This window comes from Fringilla coelebs (genome assembly GCF_963513975.1).
Source record: "Fringilla coelebs genome assembly, chromosome: 21".
Classification (NCBI taxonomy): domain Eukaryota; kingdom Metazoa; phylum Chordata; class Aves; order Passeriformes; family Fringillidae; genus Fringilla; species Fringilla coelebs.
The window spans coordinates 6156307-6184112 of record NC_140047.1 but is presented as its reverse complement, the minus strand read 5'-3'; the positions used below and the strand labels follow the sequence as shown (position 1 = coordinate 6184112).

At 41.9% G+C, this 27806-nt stretch overlaps 1 protein-coding gene across 3 annotated transcripts in view; it reads left to right on the top strand.

Moving 5' to 3' along the window:
- The window catches only part of CDK5RAP2 (CDK5 regulatory subunit associated protein 2), a 69883-nt gene extending 43322 nt beyond the window's left edge, over positions 1 to 26561 (top strand). For 2 of the 3 annotated variants that reach the window (XM_084219590.1, XM_084219589.1), the window contains exons 24-39: positions 239 to 355; positions 2487 to 3078; positions 4981 to 5213; positions 7315 to 7363; positions 8121 to 8305; positions 9465 to 9590; positions 13241 to 13357; positions 13623 to 13812; positions 14022 to 14143; positions 15514 to 15753; positions 16719 to 16796; positions 16889 to 17154; positions 19944 to 20090; positions 21952 to 22090; positions 25067 to 25113; positions 25970 to 26561. In XM_084219590.1, coding sequence (XP_084075716.1) covers positions 239 to 355; positions 2487 to 3078; positions 4981 to 5213; positions 7315 to 7363; positions 8121 to 8305; positions 9465 to 9590; positions 13241 to 13357; positions 13623 to 13812; positions 14022 to 14143; positions 15514 to 15753; positions 16719 to 16796; positions 16889 to 17154; positions 19944 to 20090; positions 21952 to 22090; positions 25067 to 25113; positions 25970 to 26029 — 2708 coding nt within the window. In that variant the 3' untranslated portion in view covers positions 26030 to 26561. The remainder of the gene's footprint in view (positions 1 to 238; positions 356 to 2486; positions 3079 to 4980; positions 5214 to 7314; positions 7364 to 8120; positions 8306 to 9464; positions 9591 to 13240; positions 13358 to 13622; positions 13813 to 14021; positions 14144 to 15513; positions 15754 to 16718; positions 16797 to 16888; positions 17155 to 19943; positions 20091 to 21951; positions 22091 to 25066; positions 25114 to 25969) is intronic. The other variant, XM_084219591.1, reaches the window with a different exon arrangement.
- Positions 26562 to 27806: the final 1245 nt, after the last annotated feature.

Below are 27806 nucleotides of genomic sequence, written 5' to 3'. Positions count from 1 at the left end.
GGCTGCCCTTATAATTAGGTCAAATATTTAAAGATACTCATATTATCAGTAAAGATTTTCCTGTTCCAAACTGTCAGAGAACCAGGTTTGTGTTTATGAGGTGTGGGATTTTTTTTACTTTTTTGATTTTATTTATTGATTTGGTTGGTTTTGATTTGATTTTTTTGAAACTATCCCCACCTAATTTTTTTTCAGTCTCTTACTGATTTCTCCTTTACCTTTCCCCACTGTTCTCCAGTTGTCTCAATGCTCAAACTGGATAATACTGAGACCCAGGTGGAGTTCCAAGATGTTGATCCAGGTACAGGGGACAAGAATGAAAATGTGAAGGACAAAAATCACCAATACTCTCAAGGTAGAGCATTTATATGGTACAGAATTAAAAAAAAAAAAGGAAATTTAAAAGCTTCAGTTTCTTCTGACTTGTACAAAATTGTAAATTGCTTCAGGTAATCATCTCCCTTGCTGTTATTTGTGGATTTTAAATCTGGTTTCCTTAGCTGCTGTGGATTAATTGCTCCAAGAATCCAAGTTGGTCTTTCAGGGTTGTGCTTTCAGAAAGGCCACAGGGATTTATGAGTCTGGTTTCCAGTAAAAATAATGAGTTGTATGCCTGACTCTGATCTCTGTTGCTAATGACCTCACTTCTGAACTCCTCTCTGAATTAAATGTTTGTTACTGCTTCTCCATCTGGTTCTGAACTATTGGAATGAAGCAACTGAGTGATAGAATTTTGCTTATCTGAATTATTTGAAGGCATTCAAGTAGGCTGAAGCCTAATGGAATCATTTAATGAAAATGTAAATAGACTTAGTGCTGTGTGTTCCATGTTTGTGCATCATCCATTAGTCTTTTTTGGGAGGGCTTGAGTAGCCTGGATAGCACTGGAGAGTGCAGAGGATTTGGCCAGTTCTGTAATCCTGCTCAGTGTGCCCTGTGGGGGTGTGGACACGTGGCCACAGGGAGCTCATTAGCTCTCCTCTTTAATTAAAGGGCACTCTTGCATTATAAACCATGGCCAGTGCTCTGATCTGGAATTTCTTTGTTAGGATCTGTTTTTGTTTTCTCTGTTTGTTATCTGGAATGATGCATGGGGTCAGGGTTTCAGAGTTTGGCTTCACCTGGTGTTGGGGTGTTTTGCCACCTGTGTTGCTGCAGCAGAAGTTATCAATGCAGTGTTGCATTCCCTTCTTGTGTCCTCCAGAATTCAGACCCAGGCATTTCCTGGAAACACTTCCTTCCTTTGGAGTGCCACACAAAATGAGTGCAGAGAACATCCTCTGGTCTTGATGTCAAATTAGAAAATGGTTTGGGTTGGAAGGGACCTTAAAGCTCATCCCATCCCACCCCTGCCATGGGCAGGGACACCTCCACTGTCCCAGGCTGCTCCAAGCCCAGCCTGGCCTTGAGTGTTTCAGGGATGAGGCAGCCACAGCTGCTCTGGGCAATGTTGATGTTCCAGAATCACAGCTTCATTTTATTCCAGCTCTTAGATAATATTCATTTTTATTCTCCTGGTCTTGGTCGTGGGCTTTCATACAGAGCTGCTCCCCCTGAGTTTTTGTAGTGATTTACAGCTTGAACCTGGACATTGAAATTCTCCATGGAAACCAATCTGAAAGTATTGCAACCTGTCTGCAAGATCAATGAATTGGCTCCCAAAAGGGAAGTTCTAATTCAAAGTGATCTTTTGCAGAACTAATAGAAGGGGAAAATTTAATTTACTGGTAACTAGAAAATAATAATTTTGTTGGCTACTTACACCTACAGCCCTCAACATGCAGAGAACTCTAAACATGGATCATCTGTAGGAATATATGGCTTTTATTGGGCTGAATCTGAGGTGATTGCATTACTTAGGGATGGCAAAGTCACCTGAGGGATGTGATGTTCATATCAAATGTAAAACCTTTAATACCAAACACTTTAGTGGGGTTTGTTTAGAACACCTTTTAAAAAGAAGTTATTATAGCCTCCTTTTCAAATCTGACTGTTTTGTTGATTGTCTTTTTAAAATTCCACTGACTTTATGCTCCAATTGATTTTGTATAGATTTTTGAAGTGAGGAGAAGAAGAATATTTAATTAGAAGCTTTAGGAAGAACCATGTAAAGTCAGAGTCTCCTTTGCCTCATGTTTGAGGTTATAATTTTTGTGGCTGGAAAGGTCTGGGCTTGATCAGTGCCTGATTCAGGAGAGCATATGGCAAAAGGAATTTTCAAGCATTTTGGAAGAGAAAGTTGGTTTTATTTTGAGTATTGTTTATTTGAAAGGTAATAAAGGATTTGAAATACTTAATGTGCAAATTGAATTCATGGCAAATCACAGAGAGAGGTCAGAAGTCCCAAACTAATAATGTACAGCTTGTAATTACCTACGTTTTGATTCTGCTCTTATAGAATTGAAATAATTCATTGTAGTGCTGTTAAAAACAGAATGTCAGATAAAAAAATACTAATATTCACACACAAGCCTCCTGTTTTTCAGAAATGCAAAATCATCATAGCATTAGCAATGGGAATATCCAGAGTTCATTAAAAGAGGTGGATGAAGAGTTTTATCCCATGGGACACGAGGACACTGACTCAGCCCCTGCATGTTCAGACTCCAAGTGTGCTCACCAAGGGAGTGGAGCAAGAACTGATGCACTCCAGGGCTGTGGAGCCACAGAGGATATAGAAGAATTGAAACAAAGAGTTAAGAATATGCAGTCTGAGCTTGAAAAGTACAAAATGTTCCTGCTGCAGCTGCAGGGCTCTGACCAGCCCTGGGTCAGTGGTGTTTCCAGTGCAGAGTTGAGGGATGCAGGCCTGCCTGTGGGAGGGCTTGTCACACAAGTGCAAGGTACAGCCATGGAAGGAGTCCAGACATCCTCTGGTGTCCCTCAGCTGGATTATGAGATCCACACCAAAAAAAGGGATTCTGAGTCTGTGGAAGCACCTGATACCTGGGCAGCACAAAACCTTAAGGAGCTGCTGTTGGCCAGTGAGGCAGAAGTTGACAAAGAACAAGTTATGAATGTGCATCTTGATGAAATGTATCCTCTTCAGAGCAGTCTGAGGGCAACATCACCATCCAGGTGAGTAAAACTGCTGCTCTTTGAGGTTCCCTTTGATAAACAGCAATACCAAATAGCATAGCAAGGTGAGAGGAGGATAATTTTATTCACAAGTGTTGTTACAGTGCAGGCTAAATTTCACTAACATTAGCATTAAGGAAATGAAATGTTTTGTTAAAAGACCCCCCTAAGTACAAAACTGATAGATTTGTGTCATCATCTGTGCCAGGCACATCTGTCTCTCCCACACCACTCTCTTTGCTGTGAGAGATCCTCTCTGGAGGCAGCTCAGATCTCAGGTTACCTGTGGGACAGGCTCACCTCTGTCATCAGAGCACCACAGTCTGCAGCACTCAGGATATTTTCAGGTGCCAAGTGTAGGAAAATGGAACACCCCATTTAAAACAGAAATGTTTTTGTGGGCAATGGGCTGGCAGATTGGTGCTGGCCCTTCTGTTGGAGTGCCCAGACTTGATGTGTAAACAGAAGATGTTCATGCTCTAGTTCCAATTTATTTTGCAGTTGAGGGCTGTAATGCCTTCCTGTGAAGGATGTGAGAGGAGATAAATATAGAATTAATGAATGAAATTTTATAGCATAAGCTCATAAGCTGGAAAATCACTTATGGGAGACTGAAAAGTATCACTCTTGGATTTGGTATGAGACTTGGGGCAGCGTTTTGGCTGCATAGGTACAAATTGCAAACACACAATGGGGGATCATAAGAATGAGCCTTTTTTAACATCCACCCTCCTTTTCTCCCTTTTAAATATTGTTACTGTCCTGAGGGCCTGTGGAGTACCAGAAATTGTAACAAGGAAAAGCATTCAGCCTTGTACCTTTCTTCCAAATGCTGGAGGGGAAATATTTGGAGACAGTGAAGAACCACCAGCATGGACAGTTGTGTGTCTGAGTCTCACTGTTGTAAAATACAGTGGTGTTACAGAGTCCATAGAAATTTACATCCCTTGGAAATACACCTCATCCATTTTACAAAGAAAGATCTAGCTGTGAATTAAGGGGTGAGACCCTGTGGATCACTGTGAGGTTTTTATGGCCACTGTCTAGGACAATGTCATGAGTCACAAATGACACACCCCAAAATGAGTTATGCATCTTTTCCTGTACAAATGACAGTAAAAATGCTGTAACAATCCACATCACCATAGATTCTGTTTGATTCCCTGCATCTTTTAACATCTTCTCTCCTTTTTTCCCTGCTAATGGATGATTCTGGAGAAAGAATTCTACCTGTGGTACAGACAGTGGCAGTACAAAGGGGATGCCTACATTTGCAAGTGTAAATTCAATAAATAAATTCAGTTGATCTGAGTTGGAATTTATATCCTGGCTTGAGGAGTGCAGGAGTTTGAGCACCACAGTGGTTGTCATTGTTTCTTGAAATACACATGCAGAGATGTGGAGAATTTTCAGACTGGGTGAAGCCATCGGTTCAGAAAGTCCAATACCTGTTTTGGCAGGAAATAAAGTTTCAGAGAAGGGACAGTGGTCTTCTTCCATTGGGAGTTAAGAAAACCACAGAACACCAAACCAAAAAGAAATTCCCAACCGGTCAGGAAAAATATGTGTATTCTTAGAAACAATTTACATGTATTCACTCTTATTTAGTTTAATTTGGCACCTCTGCTGCCATCCATGTTCTTTCCAAGCAGGCCATCAAGTCATCCCATTAGTTTTGGCCCATTTTATAAATGATGCAGCTAAGTGAAGGAGAATAATCTCTAAATACCAAACTCAACAAGCAGAGACAATACATCTCTCATTGAGGCTGTTAAAAGCACTTTAAAACCAAATTGAGTCACATAAAATTATAGTTTAGGAATAGAAGTTTAATTCCCATTTTATTTATATTTAAATGTCATTTATGGCCAGCAAACTCTACAGCTAATTTCATTTTCTCAGATATGACTCGTTGGTTCACTCACAAGTTCGGGAGCTGTCCTTCCAATGCCAGCAAATCAAGGAGATCCGCTGTGGCTGTGCCACCTACCACCAGCACCTCAGCAGCCTGGTGAAGGCCTTTGAGGAGCTGCTGCAGGCCAGTGATGTTGATTATGATGTTGCTGAAGGCTTCCGTGAGCAGCTGAACCAAAGTGTGCTGCTGTTTGAGAAGCTGGAGATGAAATTCCTCTATGGTGAGCAGCAATATCTGTGCTTGTTGGGAGATCGATGAATGCCCTCGAAATGGGAAGGATTTGATTTGGGTGTTGGTGAAAGGAAGCCTTCCTTGCTGTGGTTGGTTGTTTTAGGATGGTTTCTGGGGAGGAATGTTATGGAAGGTAAGATTTTTGTGATCCACAAAGAATCACAGAATTGGAAGGGACCTCTGGAGATCATCCAGTCCAAGTCCATGCCAAGGCAGGGTCACCTGGAGGAGGTGACACAGGAACGTGTCCAGGTGGGTGTGGAATATCTGCAGAGAAGGAGATTCCACACCTGTTCCACCCTCAATGTGAAGAAGTTGTTCCTCATGTTGAGGTGGAACTTTTTGTGTTTTACTTTGTGGCCATTGCTCCTTGACTGGATTTTACTTTTGTAGCTGTGCTCCTTATTGACACCTGCTCTTTGGGGTCATCTCGACACAAGCATATTCTAACTGCCAAAAAAATAGTGGTTATATAAAAGTTTTGTTACACATAGCTTCAGGGTTTGCTGTTTCAGGGAACAGCCCAGCTGACTGTTGAAGACACGTGGGGACATGAGTTAGTGCTGGGGTAACATTTGAACTCAAAGATCTAAGATGTCTTTTCCAACCTAAATTATTCCATGATTTTCCCAAGGGACCTGCATCTTTCTGCCTGCTGGTCTGGCTGGTGGAGAAATGTACATTGCCATTCATAAGAGAGCTAAAATACAGCCATGTTTTGGAAAATGAGCATCACAATTGACATTTGGCACTTGAAGGCAGAGTATAACCTGCATGCTGCCTTCAGTCTGTAGTTTGGAGAAAGTTAGCAGGAAAGTGATGGGAAGGGGATGCTATTGGGAGGAACAGCAAGCAAGACCTTTTCTGGTGTCACAAATGCTGCTCTTGCTGACCCAAACAGCCAGCAATCCCTCACAGATATCAGCTGCAGGAGCAAACCACTTGAGGTGCCTGGGATGGGGACCTGACCCTCCCATCCTCCTGGAGCTGCCTCTGGAGCTGCCTTTGCTCAGCCCCGTTTGGGGCCCAGCCACAGCATGATCTGTGTTCTGCCTTTCACTGCACATCATGGCAGGATGTTGCAGTTTTGATTGCTCATATAAAGCAGCTGTGTGTGAGGAAAAGGTATTACAGCCTTGTGTCATAGCAGGGTAATAAAAGATTGAGTGTGTTCAACGATTTCAGTGGCTACAGAGATTCCTTGCATTGCAAATGAGAAGACTGTAGTGAATAAACATTAAATGCCTTTAAACCAACAGATGGTATCCTATATACTATGAAAAGTCACTGACAACTGAGACAATTCAATATATCTAACACAATGGTGCTGCATTGAATCACACATTAAAGTAAAATGATGTTTGTAGGGTTGTAAAGAACATCCAGTGTACTAAGAATTGACTGTAAAGAAGAAGCATGAGCAGCTGTCTGTCTCTGCATTTCCATCCTGACCTTCAGTTCATTCCCCTGAAATTTCAGCTGTGCAACTCTTCCCTGCCACTTTTGCTTATTTGCACAAAAATTTGAAAATAGGGGGAGCCAAGGTGGCACCACCAAGCTCTTATTTCTTTATTCAAATTAGAATCTGAGTCCAGATCTCTTGCACTGAATTGTGCCTGTGCTCACACACAATTCCACAGAGAATGTTGCAGGCAAAATCCTGTGTGTTCTCCTTCATTAAGGATGACTGGTTAGCCTGACTCCAAAACCAGCACAAAAAAATCCAAGTGCAATGGAATTTCTTTTATATAAATGTTACTGAAGAAGTAACAACATGTGCCTGTAATCCTTTTGCCATGTAGCACAATTATTTCAAACAGGTATGTTAATTAAAACACCAAGGCTGTAAAATCTGGCATCTGTGGTTGGTCCCTGATAATTTTTTTGGTGAGTTCCAGAGTAAAGCTATTGCTTTGTTGCTGGGCTGTAAATGGTTTTGGTCATGTACAGCATTTGACACTAATACAAATGTCCTAGTATCTCCTCTAATTTCTCATTAATTTACTACTCTGTATTTAAGCAAAGTAAGATGGAAGGGGAAAATGGTAATTCTCAGTATGTGTTTTTAATCAGCTGTTTCTGCTTTGCAGGAGAATCAATAGGTACAGAAGTCACTATACTTTATGAATTAGCTCAAAGGTAAGAGTGCAACTGAATGTTTAGCAAAAATATGTTTGTTTCATCAACTGAGAAGGATTCTCCATGTTTTGTAGCATGTTTAGCTGTTTGGCAGGGCTTTGCTTATTAATATCTATTTTGTTAATAAACCACCCATTGAAAACAGATTAAGGCTTTTTTCCCCATTTCTCACCAAGCAGGTGAGAGGCTGAAAGAGAAACACTGTGCCACCAGGGTTGTTCTTTTCATGAACAAAAATAACCATGTCCACAATCTGCTGTGGTGCATGCTGAGATATGATCCTGGTGCTGGAGCCAGGGGGACAGTCCCTCCCTGTGTGTCCCCATGCCCTTGGGGCTGGCTCAGGGTCACTGCAGTGCAGCACTGCTGAAGTTCATTATTGTCACAACACCTTGATGCTGAAGGTGAAGAGAGCAGGTGTTGTTGTGCTGTGTTTGTTGGTTTTCTGCCAGCTTGGGATTCTTCTGTGCTACAGAAATGCTCAGCTCCTTGTTCAAGGCAGCTTGAGGTCCCCTGAACACAGAGGTGACTGCCTGCTGCTGGAAAATGCAAAGGAGGCTGGAGGGCCAGTGATTGTTCCTGCTGAATTCAGTGAGCTCTGAATTTCAGTGTTGATACAACCTCTGGTGTGCAGTGGTTTTTCATACCCTGTCAGATAAATTTACCTGTAAGTCAGTGTAAATTTGGCATCCTCTGTTCACCTTCCAAAGTCATAGAATAACTTTTATATTTTAAACCGTTTTATTTGGCACAAAAGGAATAATGAGAAGAATGCCACCCTGTACCAACATCTGCAGGATGAGTCTCCTGTGCCATCTGCTCTTCACAGCTCATCTGACTTTGATCTGTCAGAGAAGTCTCCTCTTGGCTCACCTGAGCACAGGCATGACCTGGAAGGCCAGCACAGCACACTGCCACTTCTGCCAAGCAAGTTTCCTCCAGGTAATGTTTTTCCCATGGAAGACTTGCTGGATATTGGGAAAAGCTGATAAATAACACACAAGGGAACTAATTAAGAAATAATGAAGAATGTTTGTCTGCCTCAGCTTTCCAGTTCCTTGCATAATCATTGCAGTTTCAGTGATGAGGCACACAGAGATGGCAACGATCTGAACTACCCTGTTTGAGGCAGTATAAAGTGTGTTAGTTTGTTGTTTTAAGCTACCAGCTTTTACATTGCTCCAGACACTCTTTAAATAGACAAGTTATAAGGTGAAAATAGACAATTGTCAAGAGATTATTATGTGGAAAAGGAGAGATTTTCCAATTTTATAGAAGCCAGTGTTGTGTTTCCTTGAGAATTGTTAAGTGCTGCATAATTAATAAGTGGTGTCATGTTTGACCTGGATAGTTCCACTAAACACAAGTGATGCTTGCAGTACTTTATCGGCAGCAATGAAAATTTAATAGCTGAGCTGGCACATCCTGTTCAGGGAGAAATATTGCAGAGCAAACCAGGAGTGTGTGACATGGATAAACTGACACATCACACACTGACAGGTAGAACAGATCTGCTCCTGAGGAAGGATGAAACTTGCAGCCAGTGGAAGAAAAATTGTAGAATAGCAAAGCAAGAAGGAAAAGGTACAGTAATGAAACTTGATACAGCAGATTTCTTAACTGTGGAGTGCATTGTGTAAGTCAAAGTCAAATTTCTCTCTGAGTTAACTCTGGGAGCTTCCTATTATTGTAAGGAAAAATGTGTGCTGGTGGTGTGTTGAACCAGAATGTGGAGCTGCATTGCAGACCTTTGGATTCTTTCCTCAGTACAGGGAATGTTTAAGTAGATAAAATTGTTATCTGTTCCACTTTTGTAGGAAGAAGAAATGTGAAGAACCTTAAAGTTAAAAAAAAAGGGAAAAAAAGTTAAAAAAGCTTTAAAGTCTTTAAGTTAGAATGTAGAGTAGGAGTTGTCATGAATGCATGGTTTGAGCACTGTATAGGAAAAGGGTGTTGTGGAGTCAGATATTCAATATCTGCCATTTTTAACAGCTCTGTGTCATCTTCTAGAATTAACACCCATTAGATTTGACAAGAGTACATAGTGTAAAAGAATACAATCATCTGCTCTAAATAAGAAGTGGTCTCTTGCTTTATTTAGAGTTATTAATGGAGCATCTGCAAGAAATTAGAATCCTGAGACAGCGTTTAGAATACTCCATAAAAACTAATGAGAGACTGAGGAAGCAGCTTGAGAGACAAGTAACAGACAAGGAACTAGATCAAGGTAAGAATTCATTTAATGAGAAACTGAATCCATCTTTCCTGCTGAGAGCCTGAGGGATCAAATGCCACTGGAAAGGTTTGGAGCCGCTGTTCTCTGTTCCGGTGTGCAGCATCTCTGAAAGCCAAGCTCTGAGGTGGATTTAAAACTTCTCACAAGGAGCCAGCTTTCACTAAAGATGCTTTTGGAGCACCTTTTGAAGCACCCCATCCCTGTATTTTTCTACATTTTGCTTCACTCTCCTTCCCACCTTTTCCCCCCTAGGAAAATTGATTAATATGCAATATTACTCTGACTGGAAGCAGGTAATAAATACAGACATACTTTCCTTTTCCTCTGTTCCACTGGTATTGACATTAGATTCATTATGTTTTACATCATCCCCATGATCCATTTCTGTTGTTGTTTAAATGGAGGCAACCTGCACATGGCAGTTTGCTTTCAGGGATAATTTACAGTGATGGAAAGGTGGATAAAAAGCATCCATTTCATTCCTGAAGTATTTACACTGCTGGAAAGGCATTCTGTGCTCGTGAAAAAACCACACTGAAACACTTCCAACTCTTTTACAGCTTCATAAAGATTCTGGCAAGGGCATCCATTAATGCAGTGAAAGTATATTTTCTTTATAAACTGTCTTAAGCCTTCCATCTGTCTTCTTGTTGCCTTAGCAAATCTACCAATGTGTGCAGGAGAAATTTGGAAAAGTAAAGGAAAAAAACAGCTACCTGTTAGAACAGCTCCTTTTTGTCACTGTGTTCTTTCAGTTCTTGTTTCTCCCTGTATCAAAGATCTCTTTCATGCTATCAGATATGCACATGCTCTCTTGCTAGTGAGGCTCCTTTTTCCTGATAGATGAGCTTCCTTTGACTTTTGGTGTAAACAGAAATCCTGAAGTGAAGCTGAGAGAATTCCCAAGGGCGTGTGGGAATGCCCTTAAGCTGCAGGAGGGCAGGTTAAGATGGGATATTGGGAAGGAATTGTTCCCTGGGATGGCAGTGAGCCCCTGGCACAGGGTGCCCAGAGCAGCTGTGGCTGCCCCTGGATCCCTGGAGGTGTCCAAGGCCAGGTTGGAGCACCCTGGGACAGTGGGAGATGTCCCTGGCCATGGCAGGGCTTGGAACTAATTGAACCTTAAGGTGCCTTCCAACCCAAACCATTCTGTGACTTGCATTCAACATTTTTGCTTTTAACTGAATGTGTTTAGTTTGTTTTCCTTTAAAACACAAGGCCAAGTTGTAACATACTTAATTGTTTATGGCAACCTGCTGAATTCATGATATTGAATTGTTTGTTCAAGAGAAGTTATTGCATAGATTTATTCTTGTTTGATAAATATTGTATGGCTGTATATACACACATCTGCCCACTGTTCTTGCCATGTTATTTTTAATATTTAGATTCTTTAAGTATTTAAATGCCTCTGGGCTTCCAGTATCCTATAAATGACTCAAATGCTGGTAATGACTCCTTCATTCCTGCAGAGCTGAGACTTGCAGTGCAAGTAGAACTAAAATAATTGCTTCAATAGTTTCAAATGTTAGGCTTCAAAATAAAATCAAAGGTTTAATTTTGAGTGTCCTAGGTTTCAAATGTTCTTAACAGCAGTTAACATTAAAAGGGGGTTTGTTTGCTTTTTTTAACCCACAAGTAGCAAGTAGCTGATGTTTCTACTCAGACTTCTTTTCAGCTTTTGAATGCCTTTATTTTGCTTTCCCTGGGAGTGAATATCTCCTTCCTCATTGCTGTGATTTTCAATAGTGCCTTTCTTTCAGTCAGTGTTTCCTTTGAAACCTTCAAGGTATGCTTCCTTAGCACTCACTTTTTCAGCACAAAACAGAATGAAAACTCAAGTGTATTGCAATTGTGGGCCCTGATGCTCCACTTTCCTCTGGTTAGATGGACCTTTGCCTCTGTGGAGAGAGTAATTGATGTCAGCAGGGCTCTGCACAGAAGTAGCAGTCTCAATAGTGGGTCAAATTGTGGGATTGTGGCCCTATTACCACTGGCTCTACATTATCCCTTATTATGTAAGATAACCAATAGTTATATTCTAAAGCCTTTCAGTAGAACTGCAATAGCATAACTTTTCAAATAGGATAAAGCTGGCTGATGGGCAATAAATTAAATTAGAATCAAGATGAGACCATCAAGCCTTGCCACTTCAACTTGGATTGCTTTGTTACAGTCTGAAAGGAGAAAGCCTTTTGAGTTCACATAGCTGCCTCAACTCTTTAACATATAGATAGTAAAATGCCATTAGTGCCAGGCTTCCAGAGCCTTTGAGTCTTTCAGCAGTGACAGGAGGTTCATATCATGGCACACTACATCCCAGTTAGGTAGTGGGTAAAAGCTTCAATTGGGATTACAATAAAATGAGATTACTCAGAGGAAGTGCAGCACATCACATTGAATTGGACTGCCAGAGCTGAAATGCATCCTCCTCATACATTCAGCTAATTTTTTCTGCCAGCTGGTTATTTCTCTATTAACCAAATAGTTGACACTCCTGTGCTTATCTCAGGCTTTAAAGGGTAGGAGATACTGGGATAACCAATCCCAGCTGAAAAATGCTTTTAATTCTGGTGGGTCCTGAAGTGTTTTGGTGACCATGAGAAGGTCACAAAGGGCAATAACAATGACCTGACTTGCATTTCAGAGGCAGCACCTTGAGAGTGGGATGTGGCACTTTGCAGGCTGTGCTGCCCCAGTGCACATCACTGGGAGTGACTAGCACCAGTGCAGCGCACTGAGCATTGCCTGGGTTGGGGTTTCACTGCCTGGATGCAGGATTTAACACTCAGAGTCACTTGCCTAGTGCAGTAAGGTCCTCAGAGCAGGATTCATCACCCTTATGTTTGTCAAAGTCAGACATTTCAGTCCTGCCAGTTACCCCAAGCTTCTTGTGTAGGCTCTGGAGGGAAATCCAGCCCTTGGAGGACAGGGGATCTCATCCTCACAGATGTGAGGAGAGGGGAGACAGGGTGAGGTGAGCTCTGCAGGGGTCTGTTCCTCCCATGGCTGCTGATGGGTGATCAGGACTGGCTTATTTATCTGAATGTTAGAAACACGGATTTAAGAGGGATAAATCTTCATCCCTGTGATCATAAATAGGCTCTGAGTTTGTAATCTGAGGCCAGGACAGTGACTCCAGCCTTGTGCTCTTGCTTGTGTGGTAAGAGATCTCTCACCAGACTGTTTACAAGCCTCCCTGCATTAACCCCTGTGGATTAGCTGGTAGAATCCCATTGTTCTCTCACTAAATACAATGGAGTATGAGCAGAGCAAGAGTAAAATTCATGGTAAACCCTCTTACAGTTTTCTTTTCAAATCATGGCAGTGTCACAAAATACTCCTGCATTTTGTCCTGTTGGGATTTTAGCTGATAGGTAAAGTCTGCCAGGGATAATTCTGCAATTTTAGTAATGGTTGCCCAGCAATGAGAGGCACTTGTGCTGCACAGGGCTTTGGATTACTTGGCATTAACCTGAGCTGCCTTTTAGCCTGTAGTGATAACCTTCAAAATATATAGGGGAGAAATAGCTTTTATAGCATGTTTTTCTGCAATTTTTTAAATTGTTCTTGTCTGGAAAGTTTAATCTTTAATGACCTAGAGATGACTCATAAATCATCTTTTATGTATATATTTATAGGTTCTGCAAACATTTTTATCCATGGCTCAGAGCAGCATAATTCCCTGACTTCTGAAATACATTTCCTGAGGAAGCAAAATCAAGTTCTGAATGCAATGCTAGCAAAAGGATCTAGAGGTAAAAATGTAAACTGTTCTTTACAGGAGTAGCTTGCAACTCATCCCAGATCAGAAAACAATAAAATATTCACAGTCCACTCATTAAATTGACTTAACCATTGTTTGCACCCTTGAAATTCCATGCTCAACCATAAGCATTCAAGCTGGGATTAGCAATAATGGAGTAGCAGCTGGATAGTCTCTGAAAAAGCTGATTTATTTAAAAATCATAGCCTTAGTGCATTGTGGGCATTGCAGATACCTTGTGTTTCTTCTTGTTTCAGATAAACAGAAGGAAAATGAAAAGTTAAGAGAATCTCTTTCTAAGAAGAATGCAGTCATTGAGCATCTTCACGAGGACCATGAATGCATGAAGAAAGAAAACGAAAAGTTGCAAAAACAAATTTGCCAAAAGGAAGATGAAATCAGATACCTGACATGTCAAATTTACAGCAGTCGCAATGAACTGAACAGGTATTGATTGTGCCCACATTTAAAAATTCATTTAGAGAAGAAGTTGTCAGTGTGACAGGCATCTGTTTAGCCATAGCCATTATTATTAATGAGGGGCATGGATATATTCAAAAGGCAAGGGAAGAATTATGAAGGGGAAAGAGGAATGGATTATAGATTTTGAAAAAATAAATCAGAATTTAACTCAGCTGTTTATTGGGACTTAACAGGTTACAAACAGAAATTAACGTAAAGCAGCATCAGATCTCTGAGAACGAGAAGCTGCTGCAGTCGCTGCGGACTGAGATCAAGGTGTATGAGAAGCTGGAAGAAGCAAGAAGGAAGGGGACAGGTACAAATGCACAGCTGGCTCTGTGCCCTTTGCCCTTGCACCTCTTCCCTCTGAACGTGCTCTTGTCAAAGGCAGGAGGGCTGGGTCACTGTTCCTTTGCTCCTGCTTGTGTCTGCTCTGCAAGGAGAGCTGACAACCTGCTGCTCAGGTGCTTTCTCCTTGGGGTGACTGCCAGCCTGAGGTGTGTCAAATGTTGACCAGACACCCCCAGGTTTCTTTTATCTTTTTAGCTAAGCTAAAAACCAGAATTGAAGACTTAGTGGCTCAGGCTGGATGAGTTTCCTGAGGATCTTAGATATTTTCTTGTCTTCTAAAATCCTGCTGCTGCATCCTGGCAGGTCCTGCTTACCCAGGTAGCTTCTGCTGAAGGTGGAGGGAGAGGCTTCTCCCTGAGGCTGGAGGAAGTGCTGGCACTGCTTTCTGAATTAGGTGTTTAATAATTTCATGTTCACTTTGCTGTCACTAAAAGTGAGAGGAGGACTGGAGCTCACCTGAGTTCTCCCTCCCCCTTGGAAGGAAGCTGTGCCACCACATAGCTGTTGGTGTGCTGAGGTAAAGAGTGGGATGCTTTTATTGCTGAAAAGCCCCTGCCACATCCAGCAAATCTCCCACTGGGACTTCTTAAAAGTTGATTTTTTTCTCCCTGCTGCTCCATGTTATGCCCTGCAGCCACTGGTTTTGCTGCCTGGCTGCAGCAGAAGAGCCCTGTTGGCACAAAGCCTTGAGGCAGAGCTGGCTCAGGGGTGGAAGGGATTCTCCTTGCAGAGCTCCTGATGTCATTAGAGAGTGGCAGCACCCTCCTCATGCAGCTGAGCCCCTTCCCACTGTCTGGAGAACACCCTGAACAGTTGGATTTCAGCAGGAGAGAATGCATGGAGTTGTTTGTGTACTGATCTCTTTCTGTGAGAAAGCAAACACAGCCCTTGCTTTTCTCAGGTTCAGATTTGTTCCTCTGGTTGCCAGGTGATCACTGTTTTCTTTTTCTTCAGTATATAAAATTAAACTCCCAGTTCTACTCAATCCCTCCTCCACACTCTAATATTCCCTTTTCCTTTCCCCAGTCTGTGCATTACTGCACTTCACATTTTGTAAATCCTTTTAATTCTCCTTTTATCTAATTTTTTAGCTTTTGGCATGAGACATAGTAGCTTTTATGGACAAAGTAAAAACATTTTCAGCCCTTTAAATCTTTCAAGAGTAGAAGCAATTAAGACATGCTTTTTTTTTGTCAAACCATTATCTTAATGCTGTTTGTAGTTAATTCTTAATATTGAGGATAGCACTGGCTATAACTTACTTGCTGAGTGTTCTGGTGGGTATTATTATTTTAATAGTTAAAGATGTTTGTGTTTCTTTTGAAATTGCCTCAGATCCCAGATGTGATGCCTCAGAAGAATTCCAGAAAGATCAGAAGAATCCACTGGATTTACACGAGCTGCTGGCTGAAATCCAGAGCCTGCGAGTGCAGCTGGAGAGGAGCATAGACACCAACAAGTCTTTGCATGAAAAATTAGAAGAGCAGCTTTCCAAAGGGAAGAGAGAGGAAGTGTCAGCTGTCAATATCAACTGTGTGTTGAAGGCAGGCTCTCAGCCCTGTGCAGGACTGGATGGTACTGTGTGCTTGTGGCTACTGCACAACCTGTGCTTCTTACACCCTTGAATATCAGCAGCTCTCCTCAAATCCCTCTGCTGTTAGAGCAGGGTGTGAAATGCACACTGCACCATCCTAGGGCAGCTGGTGCTTCCTTTGCATCCAGGCAAAGCAGAGTCTCTGGGCTGGGAGGATGCCTGCAGTAAATTGCCATAAATTCTGCTTACCTGGGGGGTTCTTTTTTCACTGCTGAGCTCTGTAGTGTTTGCTAAGGGTGAGTGTGTGTTACTCAGGAATGATCAATAAGTGCACTAAATGGGCTCTGGATAAATCAGTTGTCCCCTCTTTGCCCTTGAGGAATGTTTTACCTTTATTTCAATCACTGTTAAGTGATGCTGTTTTAGCAAATAAAGGGAAGTGTAATGTTTACACCCAGGGTTAGGTTATTGTTCCAGTATTGATGTACATGGGATACAGAGGGCACTTGAATCTTCCTCCTTAAAGTGCTCTGCACAATAAAAGCTTTCCATACATCCAGATAAAACCACATGGACCAGAAAGATTCCTTGCAATGTCAGCAGCTGAGTTTTTCAGATGTGTTTTTCTCCTAGGTGCTTAGGGAATGTGGAAATTCTGGAGGAGGAATACAGAGAAAATCTTTATTTTGGTACAGCTGAAAAAAGTGTCCTACTTCTTGTGGAGTTAACAGGAAGCATATATTTGTTAATAAAATATGTGCATCAGGATGCATTTTAGATTTTTGAACTATGGTTTAATTTTTGGGAGGTACCTAGAGTTTGGATAGATGCTCAGGTATAAAAGTAGGTAGCTACTGGAAGATCCATGGCATGACACTAGAAAAATCAGCTGGTTTTCCCTGCTTCCAGAGGCCTAGTATAGCATCAGCAATAAAAGAACTGAAGAGCTGGGAGGGGTTTTTTTAAATCTAATAATACAGCTTTCCTTCTCCCTTTTTATATGTAGAAAATCTCTGCAACTGCCCTGCTGCCAGGAGGAACATTGGTGAGCAGAACAGACACTGCATCCCAGCAGAGAACGCAGGTACACCCAGCCCCGTTCAACAGCAGTCGAGGACTAATTACATTTTTTTTCACATGAGGATAAAAAAAAACAACCTGATTTTTCTGTCCCAGCTACTCAGGCAGCCCCTAAGGGTGATGTGGACAGTGCCTCCCTGTGCAGCAGCAGCAGCACCTCGGGCTCCAGCAGGACGTGCACCCCGCGCCTGGTGCCCGGCCATCGGATGTGGGCGGACAGGAACGGGCGGCACGTGCTGGGCCTGATCGAGGACTACGATGCCCTGAGGAAACACATCTCAGAGGGGCAGCAGGTGCTGGCACACATGGAGGTGGCTCTCAGAGAGCTCCCTGGCACCAAGCTGCAGGAGCCTGGAGCGAAGGTGAGTGTGGGTTTCTCTGGGTTTGGATTGAAGGCGCTTGAGACGGCAGTTCATGTTGGGACTCAGGTGTTTATTATTTCTTATCAGTAAAACAGACTCACAACTGTGAGTTTGGCAGCTTTTCTTTAGAAGGCACAAAATGGCCAACTGTCTCTTGTAACAAGGTCTTTTAAGACTAAACTATCCAGTTAAGAGCTGACACCTGGATTATTTTCCCTTTTAACCCAATAACTGATCCCAAAGAGCCCCCAGTGCAGACTTGTCTGCCCAATTACAAAATACCACCCAAACCCATGGAGAAGAAGCCCAGGGCAACACCCTGTGCCCTCCATCTTGCTTCCATCCACAACACACTAAAAATCCCAAACCCTCAATTTCTCACCCAGTGACACACCCACACTGTTCTCTGTAATCTATTGCACACTTTTGTGGATTCCAGTCTATCTTGAAGTCTGGGAAACTTTCTCCATGAGTGAGGGTCAAAGTCAGTGCTCCCCTGGGGGTCAGGGCACCCCAGAGCAGACAGAAATATTCCCTGTGCCCTGGATTTCCACAGGTGAGCACTGCAGTCCTCTAAAGGAGGGTGGATTTTACCCAGAGCCACAAAGCGTGTGAAGGGAAGAACTGACTGAATAACTCAGGATGCCTCAAGCTTGGCACAGTCATTGTCTAGATGGACTCAGTGGGATTCTGAGGTAGTTAATTCTAGGCCTTTAAGCAATCTCACTTTCAGTTTTGGCTTTAAATGAGGTAAAACTGCTTGGTTTTGCTGTGGAAATCTGTTTGTTGTGCTGGAAATGATGAAAAAGCCAAACAAAAGCAGCAGCAGAAAACCCCAGGTAAAAATCTAAAATGCTGAGGAGAGGGTTTAAACTAGGGGTGTATAAAAGTAACCTAAGAATAAAAATAATTAGGAGTTTCATATAATGAAGGCTTGAGATGAACCCAGGAAATATGAGACAATTAAAAGAAATGTGACACAGAGCTGACAAAGTTCTCCCCTTAGTTAAATTCAGCCTTTTAGTAACACCAGGTTATAACTGTACATTAAAGATTGATGTATGCTGATGAGGCTTGTTTCATATTACATTCATATTTCAGGGAAGATTTTTTAATATTTTTCTACTTCCTGGTTATCAGTTGAACATTTAACAATATCATAAGCTAGTCCAAAAGCTTGAATATTTCATTAATGATCAAATACTGTCTTCTAGGACTCAGAGTATCATCCTTTCTTCCTTCTATGACAGTGTTAGCACTCATGGTGCTCTTCCTGCAGTCTTAAGGATGCTCAACCAATAAAATGTTTATTTTGTCTTGAATAACCTCAGTCCTTTTTGTCTAGAATAGGAGAACCTAGTTAGTGTTTACTTCTGCTAATTTTCTCTTATGTAATATTAATTTTTGGACACAGTTAATGATGGCATGTTTGGGGTGGTTTGAAAAGACACATTTGCCTACAAGCTTCAATTAAAGGGAAGGAACAATCTGTGCACATCTAATAAGGAGCTAAGAAACTTCAACCCCAGCAGGAAGGGCCTGGATCAGGCATGGAAAACAGCAGCCAGTGGTAAAAATAATGAACCACTGGCATGGAGGGTGCTCAGAGACAATGACTGGAGGCAGTTTTGAGGATGGATTATGCCAATGTTTAAAAAATTCCATGTAATGCTTTCCTGCCTTGGAGAGGGAAAAGAAACTAAGTGTCTAATGAAGGTCCTTTTCACCCCTATGATTTTATGATAATATAAATGCTGTAAAAAGCATCCTTACTGCTCTTCAGAAAACAGAAGGTCTTAACTGCAGGGATAAATTCGTGCTACTTATTTTTACAGTTATAATTAGTGAAGCTGTTGAAGGTGCAGTCTGCAACAATTCTGGAATTCTTTTTGTGATATCACATGTGTGCTCACGCAGTCAAATGATGCCTGAATGACACTTAAGACTCTCTGAAGTATCATACATTTCCCAATGACCTAGTTAACATACTGATAATGACTGGAAAAGTGATCTCTCTAAGTTTTTAACTTGTTTTGTTGGTGTAAAGATAAAAGCAGTAAGTTTCACAATTTGCAGTTTCCTATCAAGCCTTACATCACTGAAGTTTCAGACTACTTAGCAAATGGGATATTTTATGTGACAGGAGGATTCTGGTTTGATAACAATGCTAAATAAATATTCAGATTGTATCCTGCATGGGGCAGGAACTGCAAATGCTTTTTTTTCATTACCCTTCCCCCTTCTGTAGCACCACTGCTTTGGTAATTCATTTGCTCCCCTCACATCCTTTCCCTCCTTTATTTCACATTTATGCAATTTCTTCCATTTGGTTTCTCATCTGTCAGCAGAGGAAAACATTTTATGTGTACCCTGATAGTTATTTTAGCATTAAATGGAACAGTTTAAAGGGTGTGCTAAGGAAGAAACATCTATATTGCTTAAATTGATGTCTGTAATCATTGACTTTCAAATAACATGACACAAAATGCAAATGAAGAAAGAAGAGAGTTGCCAAGTGTTACCATGTGGCATAGCAAATCTAGTAAATATAATCTATTGTTAATCATGGTTATTGATTAGGATAAATCCCCTCCCTCACTGAAATTCTCAGATAATACATAATTCAGCAGCCTTTGTTAACTAACAGATTAGTTTTTATGGCACACAATGGCTGTGTACATTATCTTAAAGATGAAATCACACCAGCTGGATTAAACCCATTAATTAAGATTACATTTTCATAATGCTTTAAGTATAAAATATAAAATGTCTCTAATCCTGTGATACAGGTGCCAGAACAGGCATCCCTGCATGGTTTTTCCACGAGCACTCACACAGTACAGCAGATTTTGGAAGAGGCTGCACGTTCCCTGAAGCTTCTCTGGAGAGTTTCCCTTCCCCTGAAAGCTGCTCATGGTACTGCTCAGGGCATTCAGGTACTGCTGGGCTTGGCTGGGGGTTTGGGGTGGGTTTTTGGACTTTGGGAATGTCTCCAGGAAGATGCAGCAGTTACAGATGTGTCATTTTGGAGAATCGTGCCCCCAGTCTCCAGCCACATGGATTTAGTGTAGGGCTGAGTATGTCCTGGTGATGTTGCATGGTCAGGTGTTCATTTACAGCATCCTTTGTAATAAAAATGGAATATCTAATCCTCTTACATGAGATCCAGGAAATCCAGGGAGGTGGCAAAAGCTCCACCTCGACAAGAAAAGGTTTGGGCTCCCTGTTACTTGAACCAAATTCAATTTGATTCTGTGTGTATTGGTAAGAAGAGAAACATCAGCAACTTTGATGTAATCTCAGCTGCATTTTCTTTTATGTTCTTGATGCCAAAATGGTAAAAGAAGAAGCTTTTGTAAAAGTGTGACAAAACCCCAAGACATGTTTTATAACACTTTAACTAAAAAGGATTGCACTATGCAAATGCATAAAAGTAAACTAAATGAGGAATGAAATATCTCTGCTGTCAGAATACCACCACTCAGCACTGAAACTGTTTCAAACTTGGCTTTAAAATAAACCTGAAGTGATTTCACTGAGGTTTTTGTATGTGTTTATTAAGGGAAGCAGGATATTTCTGAAAAAACCCTCAGACTTTAGGAAAACAAACATTTTCTGTATAATTTCATATCATTTTTGGTGATATTTTTTAGCATCCTTAAATATATAAAATCACAAAAGCAGTGGGAGTGAAGTTTGCTGTCTGATACATTCACTGATGTTCCAGCTCCAGATTTGGGATGCTTTGGCAAGAGTGTGTACTTCCATTTTTATCCTTGAGTGTGTAATCCATGCAGACAGCTCCAGCTGGCCTGGATTGCAGGGATTGAACATCTCTCACCCCCACAGGGCTTTCAGGATGTGGGGGATGCATCTCCTGCTTTCCTGTCACTGATCTGAACCTTGCTTTGGATCAGTCACTCCTGCCAGGCTGATCTTGATGTGTGTGGGGGTCTGAATTCCCAGGATGCTCCTAATTAGAGCCTAATTGAATCTTTTCTGGAGTTTCTTATCCAACACCCCTGATCTTAAGGATATTAGATTGCTCCTGATGTCTTAAATGCAGAATATGCAAGAATCTCTCTTGAAGTTTGTGTTCTAAAATACTCTGAGTGTTCAGTGCCTTCTCTGCAGCCCCACAGGAGTGGGGAGTTATCAGTTCTTCTGCAGAGATAAATACTGGGGACAAATTCCAGAAGTTTCATTATTTAACAAGAAAAAAAAGGTCCAAGTTTAAATCTGCACAAGGACTCAAATCAGTGACACTGGCAGATGTAAAACAGGACTGTGAGAAGCCCTGTACAAGTCACTGACCAGAACTTTGTTGGGATTGGTGGTGAAAATTGAACTTTAATAATGATACTGTCAAATAATTTTGCAGTTAAAGAGTCCCAGTGCCTTTTAGCCCTTTGACAGAGGCAGCATCAGCCATGAACAGAACACAAGGAGGAGGCTGGAATTCTGAACCTGGCACACAGGGCACTGATCCCTTGGTACATCCCTTCCTTTTCTTTTCTAGTTTAGAACAAAAATAGGCACCAGGCTAATGGACTTCCCTCAGTCTAATAGAAAAATTACACTAAATTCCAGCAAAGAATTGGAGTTGCATCACAGAATCTCATATCATGGGGGATGTGAAGGAGGAAGGACAGGACTCAGTGGTGGTCCTTCCCTCCTCTGAGTTGTTGGTACTCCAAGGAAGCTTGAGGGTACTTGCACAAAAGTATTGAGCAATTCCCAATGTAGAAAGTACTTTTAGCCAGTAATTTAATATCTTCCTTTCTTCCCTCAATTTAGGATGAAGGAATGAAAGCAGAAATATTTAGGTTACGTAAGAAACTGTCTGAGCAAGAGAAGAAGTTGCACAGCACAGTGAAACGCCTGCACTCCACAAACCAGCTGAAGGAAAACATGGAGAAAGTCATCATTGACCAGTGTGAGTGTGTGCTTTAATACTGACTCTGATTTAATAATGACTCTGATTTAATAATGATTCTGTGGCTGTGGGCTGTGGCTACCTCTAAAATTGGTGTTCCCTCATGTGCCCCAGCTGTGACAGACAGGCTCAGGCTGTGCTGAGCTGGTCGAGCCTCACTCCAGTGGGCAGAAGTTGCCCAAAGTACAAAAGGCTGTAGAGAACATCATGGGAAGCTGTTCATGGTTTTACACAAACCACTGATAATGTGTCAGTCCATGCAGCTCCACTAATTCCTACTTGTCTTATTCCATTTTGGATATTCCTGTTTCTATTTTACAGCAGCTCTGGACAGAGGCAAAGTTTCTGTTTGCTGTAAATATTTTCAGCCAAAGGTTTTGACATTGTCAAAATTGTGATTTTGCCTCAGTCTTAATAAATGTGGGATTAGGCTTTTACATTTTCTGAGGTACAGCCCTGCAAGGAGCTCTGTCAGTGCTCTGCACCAGGCTGAGAAGTGCAGGAGAACAAGCTCAGAATAAGGCAAACAAAAGCTTGCTATGAATAATTTTTTTTAAAGAAAAATTAGGACATGCTGTGGAATTATATTTTTATCTTTAGTGGCCCATGACTAGAAAATGATCTGGAAACATGAAAACAAGTGGGACACAGGGAGTATTGTAGCTGTGTTTAAGCCAGGTGTCTGTTTGAAGAGATCCATCTCTGCTGCTTTAGACTTTAATCACTCACCAGAAGAGATCTGAATGGAACTCTGCTCTGCCTTCCTGCCACAGCAGTATGTGTGTTGTGGGAGGAACAGTTCATTTTCTTCTGTAAAAAAATAAAATGAAAAAAAATCCATTCTTGCCTCCTCTGAAGTGATGGGACTGAATGGCTCATTAGTCCTTGCTGGAGTGGCACTTGTGTTATCAGTAATTAATCTAAACTGGAAAATTTTCCTCACCATACAAAGTGATAGAAATATCTGTAATATTATATGTTACTCAAGTCAGTTAAATGGAATGTAGAGTGATAAATGTTATTTTGCTCCACAGCTTGTAATTTTTATATCTAAAGCACATATATCTTCTGCCTGCAGATTTTTGTTGTTTCAAGCATTTATGGGCTGGTGTTTGGTCACTTCTTTCAAAATTGCTATATTATATGTGTACAAATTACTTGTATTAAATCATAAATGATGTTTTGTCCAGGTTGTAGAGCCAAATTGCTCAGTTTGGGGTCGTCATGTAAAAATCAAAGCAATTCTATTATGTCTTTATAAATAATATCTCTGGGGTAGATTGACTGGTGTGATTTGTCCAGTTCCAGTGTCATGTCAGTCATTTCAGAGCTAGGCTGGGTATAAATCAACAGATTTTACCCCATAGCCAAAATGTTATCCCTGGGCCACCTCACCCACCCACACTTCCCTAAAGCAAACAGTGCCTGGTGCCCTAAATTTGCTCACTTTTTTTTCAGGGCATTCAACCTCCTCTGAGTGAGGTGCTGAGAAACTGAAACCTGCATTTTCTGAAATCTCTGTAATGCACATCTCTGCTTGGAGAGCAGCAGCTGTGCCAGCAGTGGCACAGCTTCCAAATTCTCATCATTGCCTGAATTTAAGAGTTTTGATTTAGAAAAATCTAGTTTGCCAGGTGAAATGAGTTTACTAGCAGAGCTCTCCTGAGCAGTGAGCTCTCTGCCACACAAAAAGACCTGGATGTGATTTTCTCCAAGTTTCATTGACGATGGGAATTATGGATGTTGAGTTGCCTTTGTCTTAAAAGAGCAATTCCAGAAATGTTTCTAATTCCCATCTATACACAAATTTCTGGCCAAGCCTACAGCAGAACTGAGGGTCCACCTGAAGCTGCTGGATTTTATCAGGTTGCTTCCCTCAGTTTTGAGATTCTTCCCTTCTCCTTTAGCTAGCAAGAAGGGAAAAGCACTGCAGTGGGTGACCTTGCCTGCCTTCATTCTGCACACATCCTGTCACCTGCCTGCTCCAGTGAGGATATTCAGGTTCCCTCTGTTATGTAGCTGAACATTCCTAAATATATTTAGAGGCAGAGACTGGAACATTCTTGTGGCTCAGAATCTTCTGTGTGCTCTCTCTGGTGAGAGAGCTCATTGCTTATAAACCTCATCTGAACCTCTGAGCATGGAACAAAGCAGTGCCAAATTGCAGTAATCTGCCAGGGGTGTAATTATCTTGTGACAGCTCTACCCTTGGAGTTGTTGGCTTCTTATTGTTGTAATGAAAAATCTTTATTATGGTTAAATTGTTTGTTTTTGAGACTGGAATATCAAATTGGTGATTGTGAGTGGTGCATTTCAGCAGTTACAGGACTGACACAGATTAGAGACTCACATATTTAACCTGACATTTCTAAATACCACTTGTGTTTGGAAACATCCCCTCCTCCATTCTCAGGTCTCCTGCTGGCCCCACAGAGACAGACTGGGAGGGCTGAATGGAGAAAACCTGGAACCCTTCAGGGCAGGCCACTGCTTTTGGATTTCCCCATGGCACAGAGAGGTTGCTTTGTCCTTGAACTGACTCCTTTTGCCATCTGTCCTCTTCTCCCCCTGCTAACTGCCCTCCCCAGCCCAAGCAGGATACTAAAAGGATCCAACTGGAGTTAAACCATGCACCATCTCCCCTTAGAAGGAACAGAACATCCTCCTGTATGGCTTGGATGGAAGGATGAGCTGTGCACACCTGGGGGGTCCATGCAGTGCTGAGCTTTGCCTGTTTCACGTGGCAGAAAAACTTCAAAACCACTTCCAGGAAGCTTAGGTTTGAAAAGCAGATTGTGGAGCACAGGCCAGCAGCAGGGAATGACATTCCAGGGGTGGCACTGCTCTGGAGCTGCAGTCCTGAGGGAATCCTCTGCTCAGACGTGATTTCATGTTTGGTCATGAGACAAATGCAGGGAATTTAGAAAGACTTGAAGAATTCTTTTTAATCTTTTTTAATCTCCTCTTTCTTTCCAGTGGTTTTAACACATGATGTCTTGAAGAAGGCTAGAGGAAACCTGGAAGTAAGTAAAATTTTTGTTTGTATTAAATTCCTTGGTCTCTGCTAGTCAGAAACACACAGAGCTGTGTCAGGAGTATTTTGCAGAATTAGTCTGATTTGCTTTAGGTTTGCTACCTAATCAAGCCTGGGTGACAGCAGTTTAGTGTGATAAATAGCCTGCTGTGTTTGATGGCTGAATTAAGAGTTTTATGAGTGACCACATAAACACCTAAACCCTCTCCTTCCTGATGCTTTCCCCAGATTAATATTCATGTCTGTCATCATCTCCCAGCAGTTCATTTCCAGGAGATCACAGCCTGATAACCTGCCTGCTGTAGAGACACCCTTGTTAAAAGCTGGAGCCTGTCTCTGTCACTGGTGGTGCTTTTATTTTTTTAACCACACACCCAACAGGGGCAGCTTTTGGCAGCAGCTCTCTTTCAATCCCTGCGAGTCTTTCAGTAATCCCTGCTCAGATTTGATTTCTCTTTTTCAGACTTTACTCCCTGAAGGATGCAATGCATTCCTTGACTCTGAAATCCCACCCTTCCCCTCTCACCCCTCCACTCTGAATAACTGTACAACCCCCAGCCCCTCCTTACATTTCCTCTGACCTTTTCCATGCATCCCTTCTCCCTCCCCATCAGCATCTCCCTCTGCAGCTGCTGGGCTGTTCTCAGCCCTACCTGAGCTGCAAAGTGATGACATAAAACAATAAAACAATCTTTCTGCTCACAGAAGTCTTAGCACTTTAATTTGAAGATCTGATGAACACAGGAGCTCCTCTTGGCACATCCTTGTGCAGCAGGATGGGGTTGGGACGAATTGTGGGCATTGAAGTACTGTATAATAATTATAATTATTGCTTTTCTAACCAGGTCCCACCAGCTGAGAATCAAAAATCACCTTCCTACACCAGCAAAAAAAGGATTCTCTGAAGGAGAAAGTTCTGCTAACAGAGACTGGTTTTGTGAGTGTTGTTTGCTTTGTGCTGCCTTAATATTTATTGATGTAAAAAATGTTTGTTCAGCTATTTTAATGGAATCAGCCTTTGACCAAAAAAAAAAAAAGGACAAAAATGACACCTTTTGGTAAATAACTTATTTAACATTTTCTGTAATGTAAAGATGGTTTTTAATATTTATTACAGAAGCTAGGTACTGCAGGTATTGAGGAAAAATCCAGATTTTTTTAAAGTTGGCACATTTGAAATTTTATATTTGTACTTGCCATGTTGTAAAACTATTTGTTGTTGTAGTCAAACAGGTCCTGAAAGAATCAGGAATGTGATCCACCTTCCACTGTTTCTCTCCTGCTAAAAGAATGTAGGTTAAAAAAAAATACTCTGCCAGTTGTCATTGTTTTGTAGCAATGTGAAAAAAATGTTAAATATTTTAAAGCATTTTAACCATCTCTGGAAGGTTCTTCTGGAAGCTGCCTGATGCTGGGCTTTGTGTTAGGTACTTAGATTGATGGTGTGTCTGAAAATGTTACTTAGAATCAGACAATTAAAATGAAAAATAATCACAAATGTGTTTGTGTTGTTTTGTTTAAAGCCTCAGACTTTGGGCATTACTGACCAAAGCAGCCACATCACATCATTTATTTCCTGAGTGACACAAAGTGAACTGGGAAAATTGTTCAGTTTAACATTAACAAAACCATGATTTGCAGTGATTTTTGGTTACAAAAGCAGAGTTGTGGTGCAAGCATGACTTCATTGAACTGATTTTGCACACCACATGATGTTTTTTCCCCCTTTAGCTGATGACATCCCCATTGCACAAGGAAATTTGCCCTTGGCACCCAAGCACTGGAACTGGGAGATCCCAATACAGGATTGGGGTTATATTTGTCCTTTTGTAATGGGCTGCCACAAAACTCTGAATTTGTGCTCTGAGGGTGGGGAGAGCTGGAACTTCACTCACCCCTGAGCTGGGGCTGCTCCCTGCACAGCACATGGGGGAAAGGACCTGAAATCCCATCCCAAACATTCCCAATCCCATCCCATCCCAGACCCCTCCTCTGCCCCAGGTGCTCCCAGCCCTGCTCAGCCTGGCCTGGGACCCTTCCCCAGCTTCCAGAGCCTCCCCATCCTCATGGGGAACAAATGTTTCCTAAGATCCAGTGTAAACCTCCTGTCTCTCAGTTTAAAGCCATTCCCCTTGTCCTGTCCCTTGAGGCCTTTGTAAAAAAGAGTCTCTGTCCCATTTTTCCTCACTCCAGAACCTTCTCTTGTCCAGGCTGAGCAGCTCCCAGCCCTTCCTCACAGGAGATGTCACAGATTATCTGCACTGGGGGTGTCTCTCCCATCCCTTCCTTCCTCACAGCCCCTCTGCATGTGGGGTTTTTTTTTTGGGGAAAGCCACCCTAAAGCCTTGCACTTCAGGGTGCCTCAGCCCACGGTCCCTGCTGGCTCCTGCTGTTTGATTTCCCAGCCCAGACCTTCTCTGAAACACAAAAATGGATTTGTGGGGGTCCCACAGCCTTCTGGAGGTGTCATCTTGTGGCAGGTGCTCTGTGCCCTGCAGAGCCCCTGTCCCTGAGTTTTCCTGGAATTAATTCCTGGTGTCTGGGAGATGCTCTGTGCCCTGCAGAGCTCCTGTCCCTGAGTTTCTGGGAATGAATTCCTGGTGTCTGTGCCCTGCAGAGCCCAGCCTGCAGCATTGTGTCCCTGAATTTTCCTGGAATTAATTTCCAGTGTCTGGGAGGTGC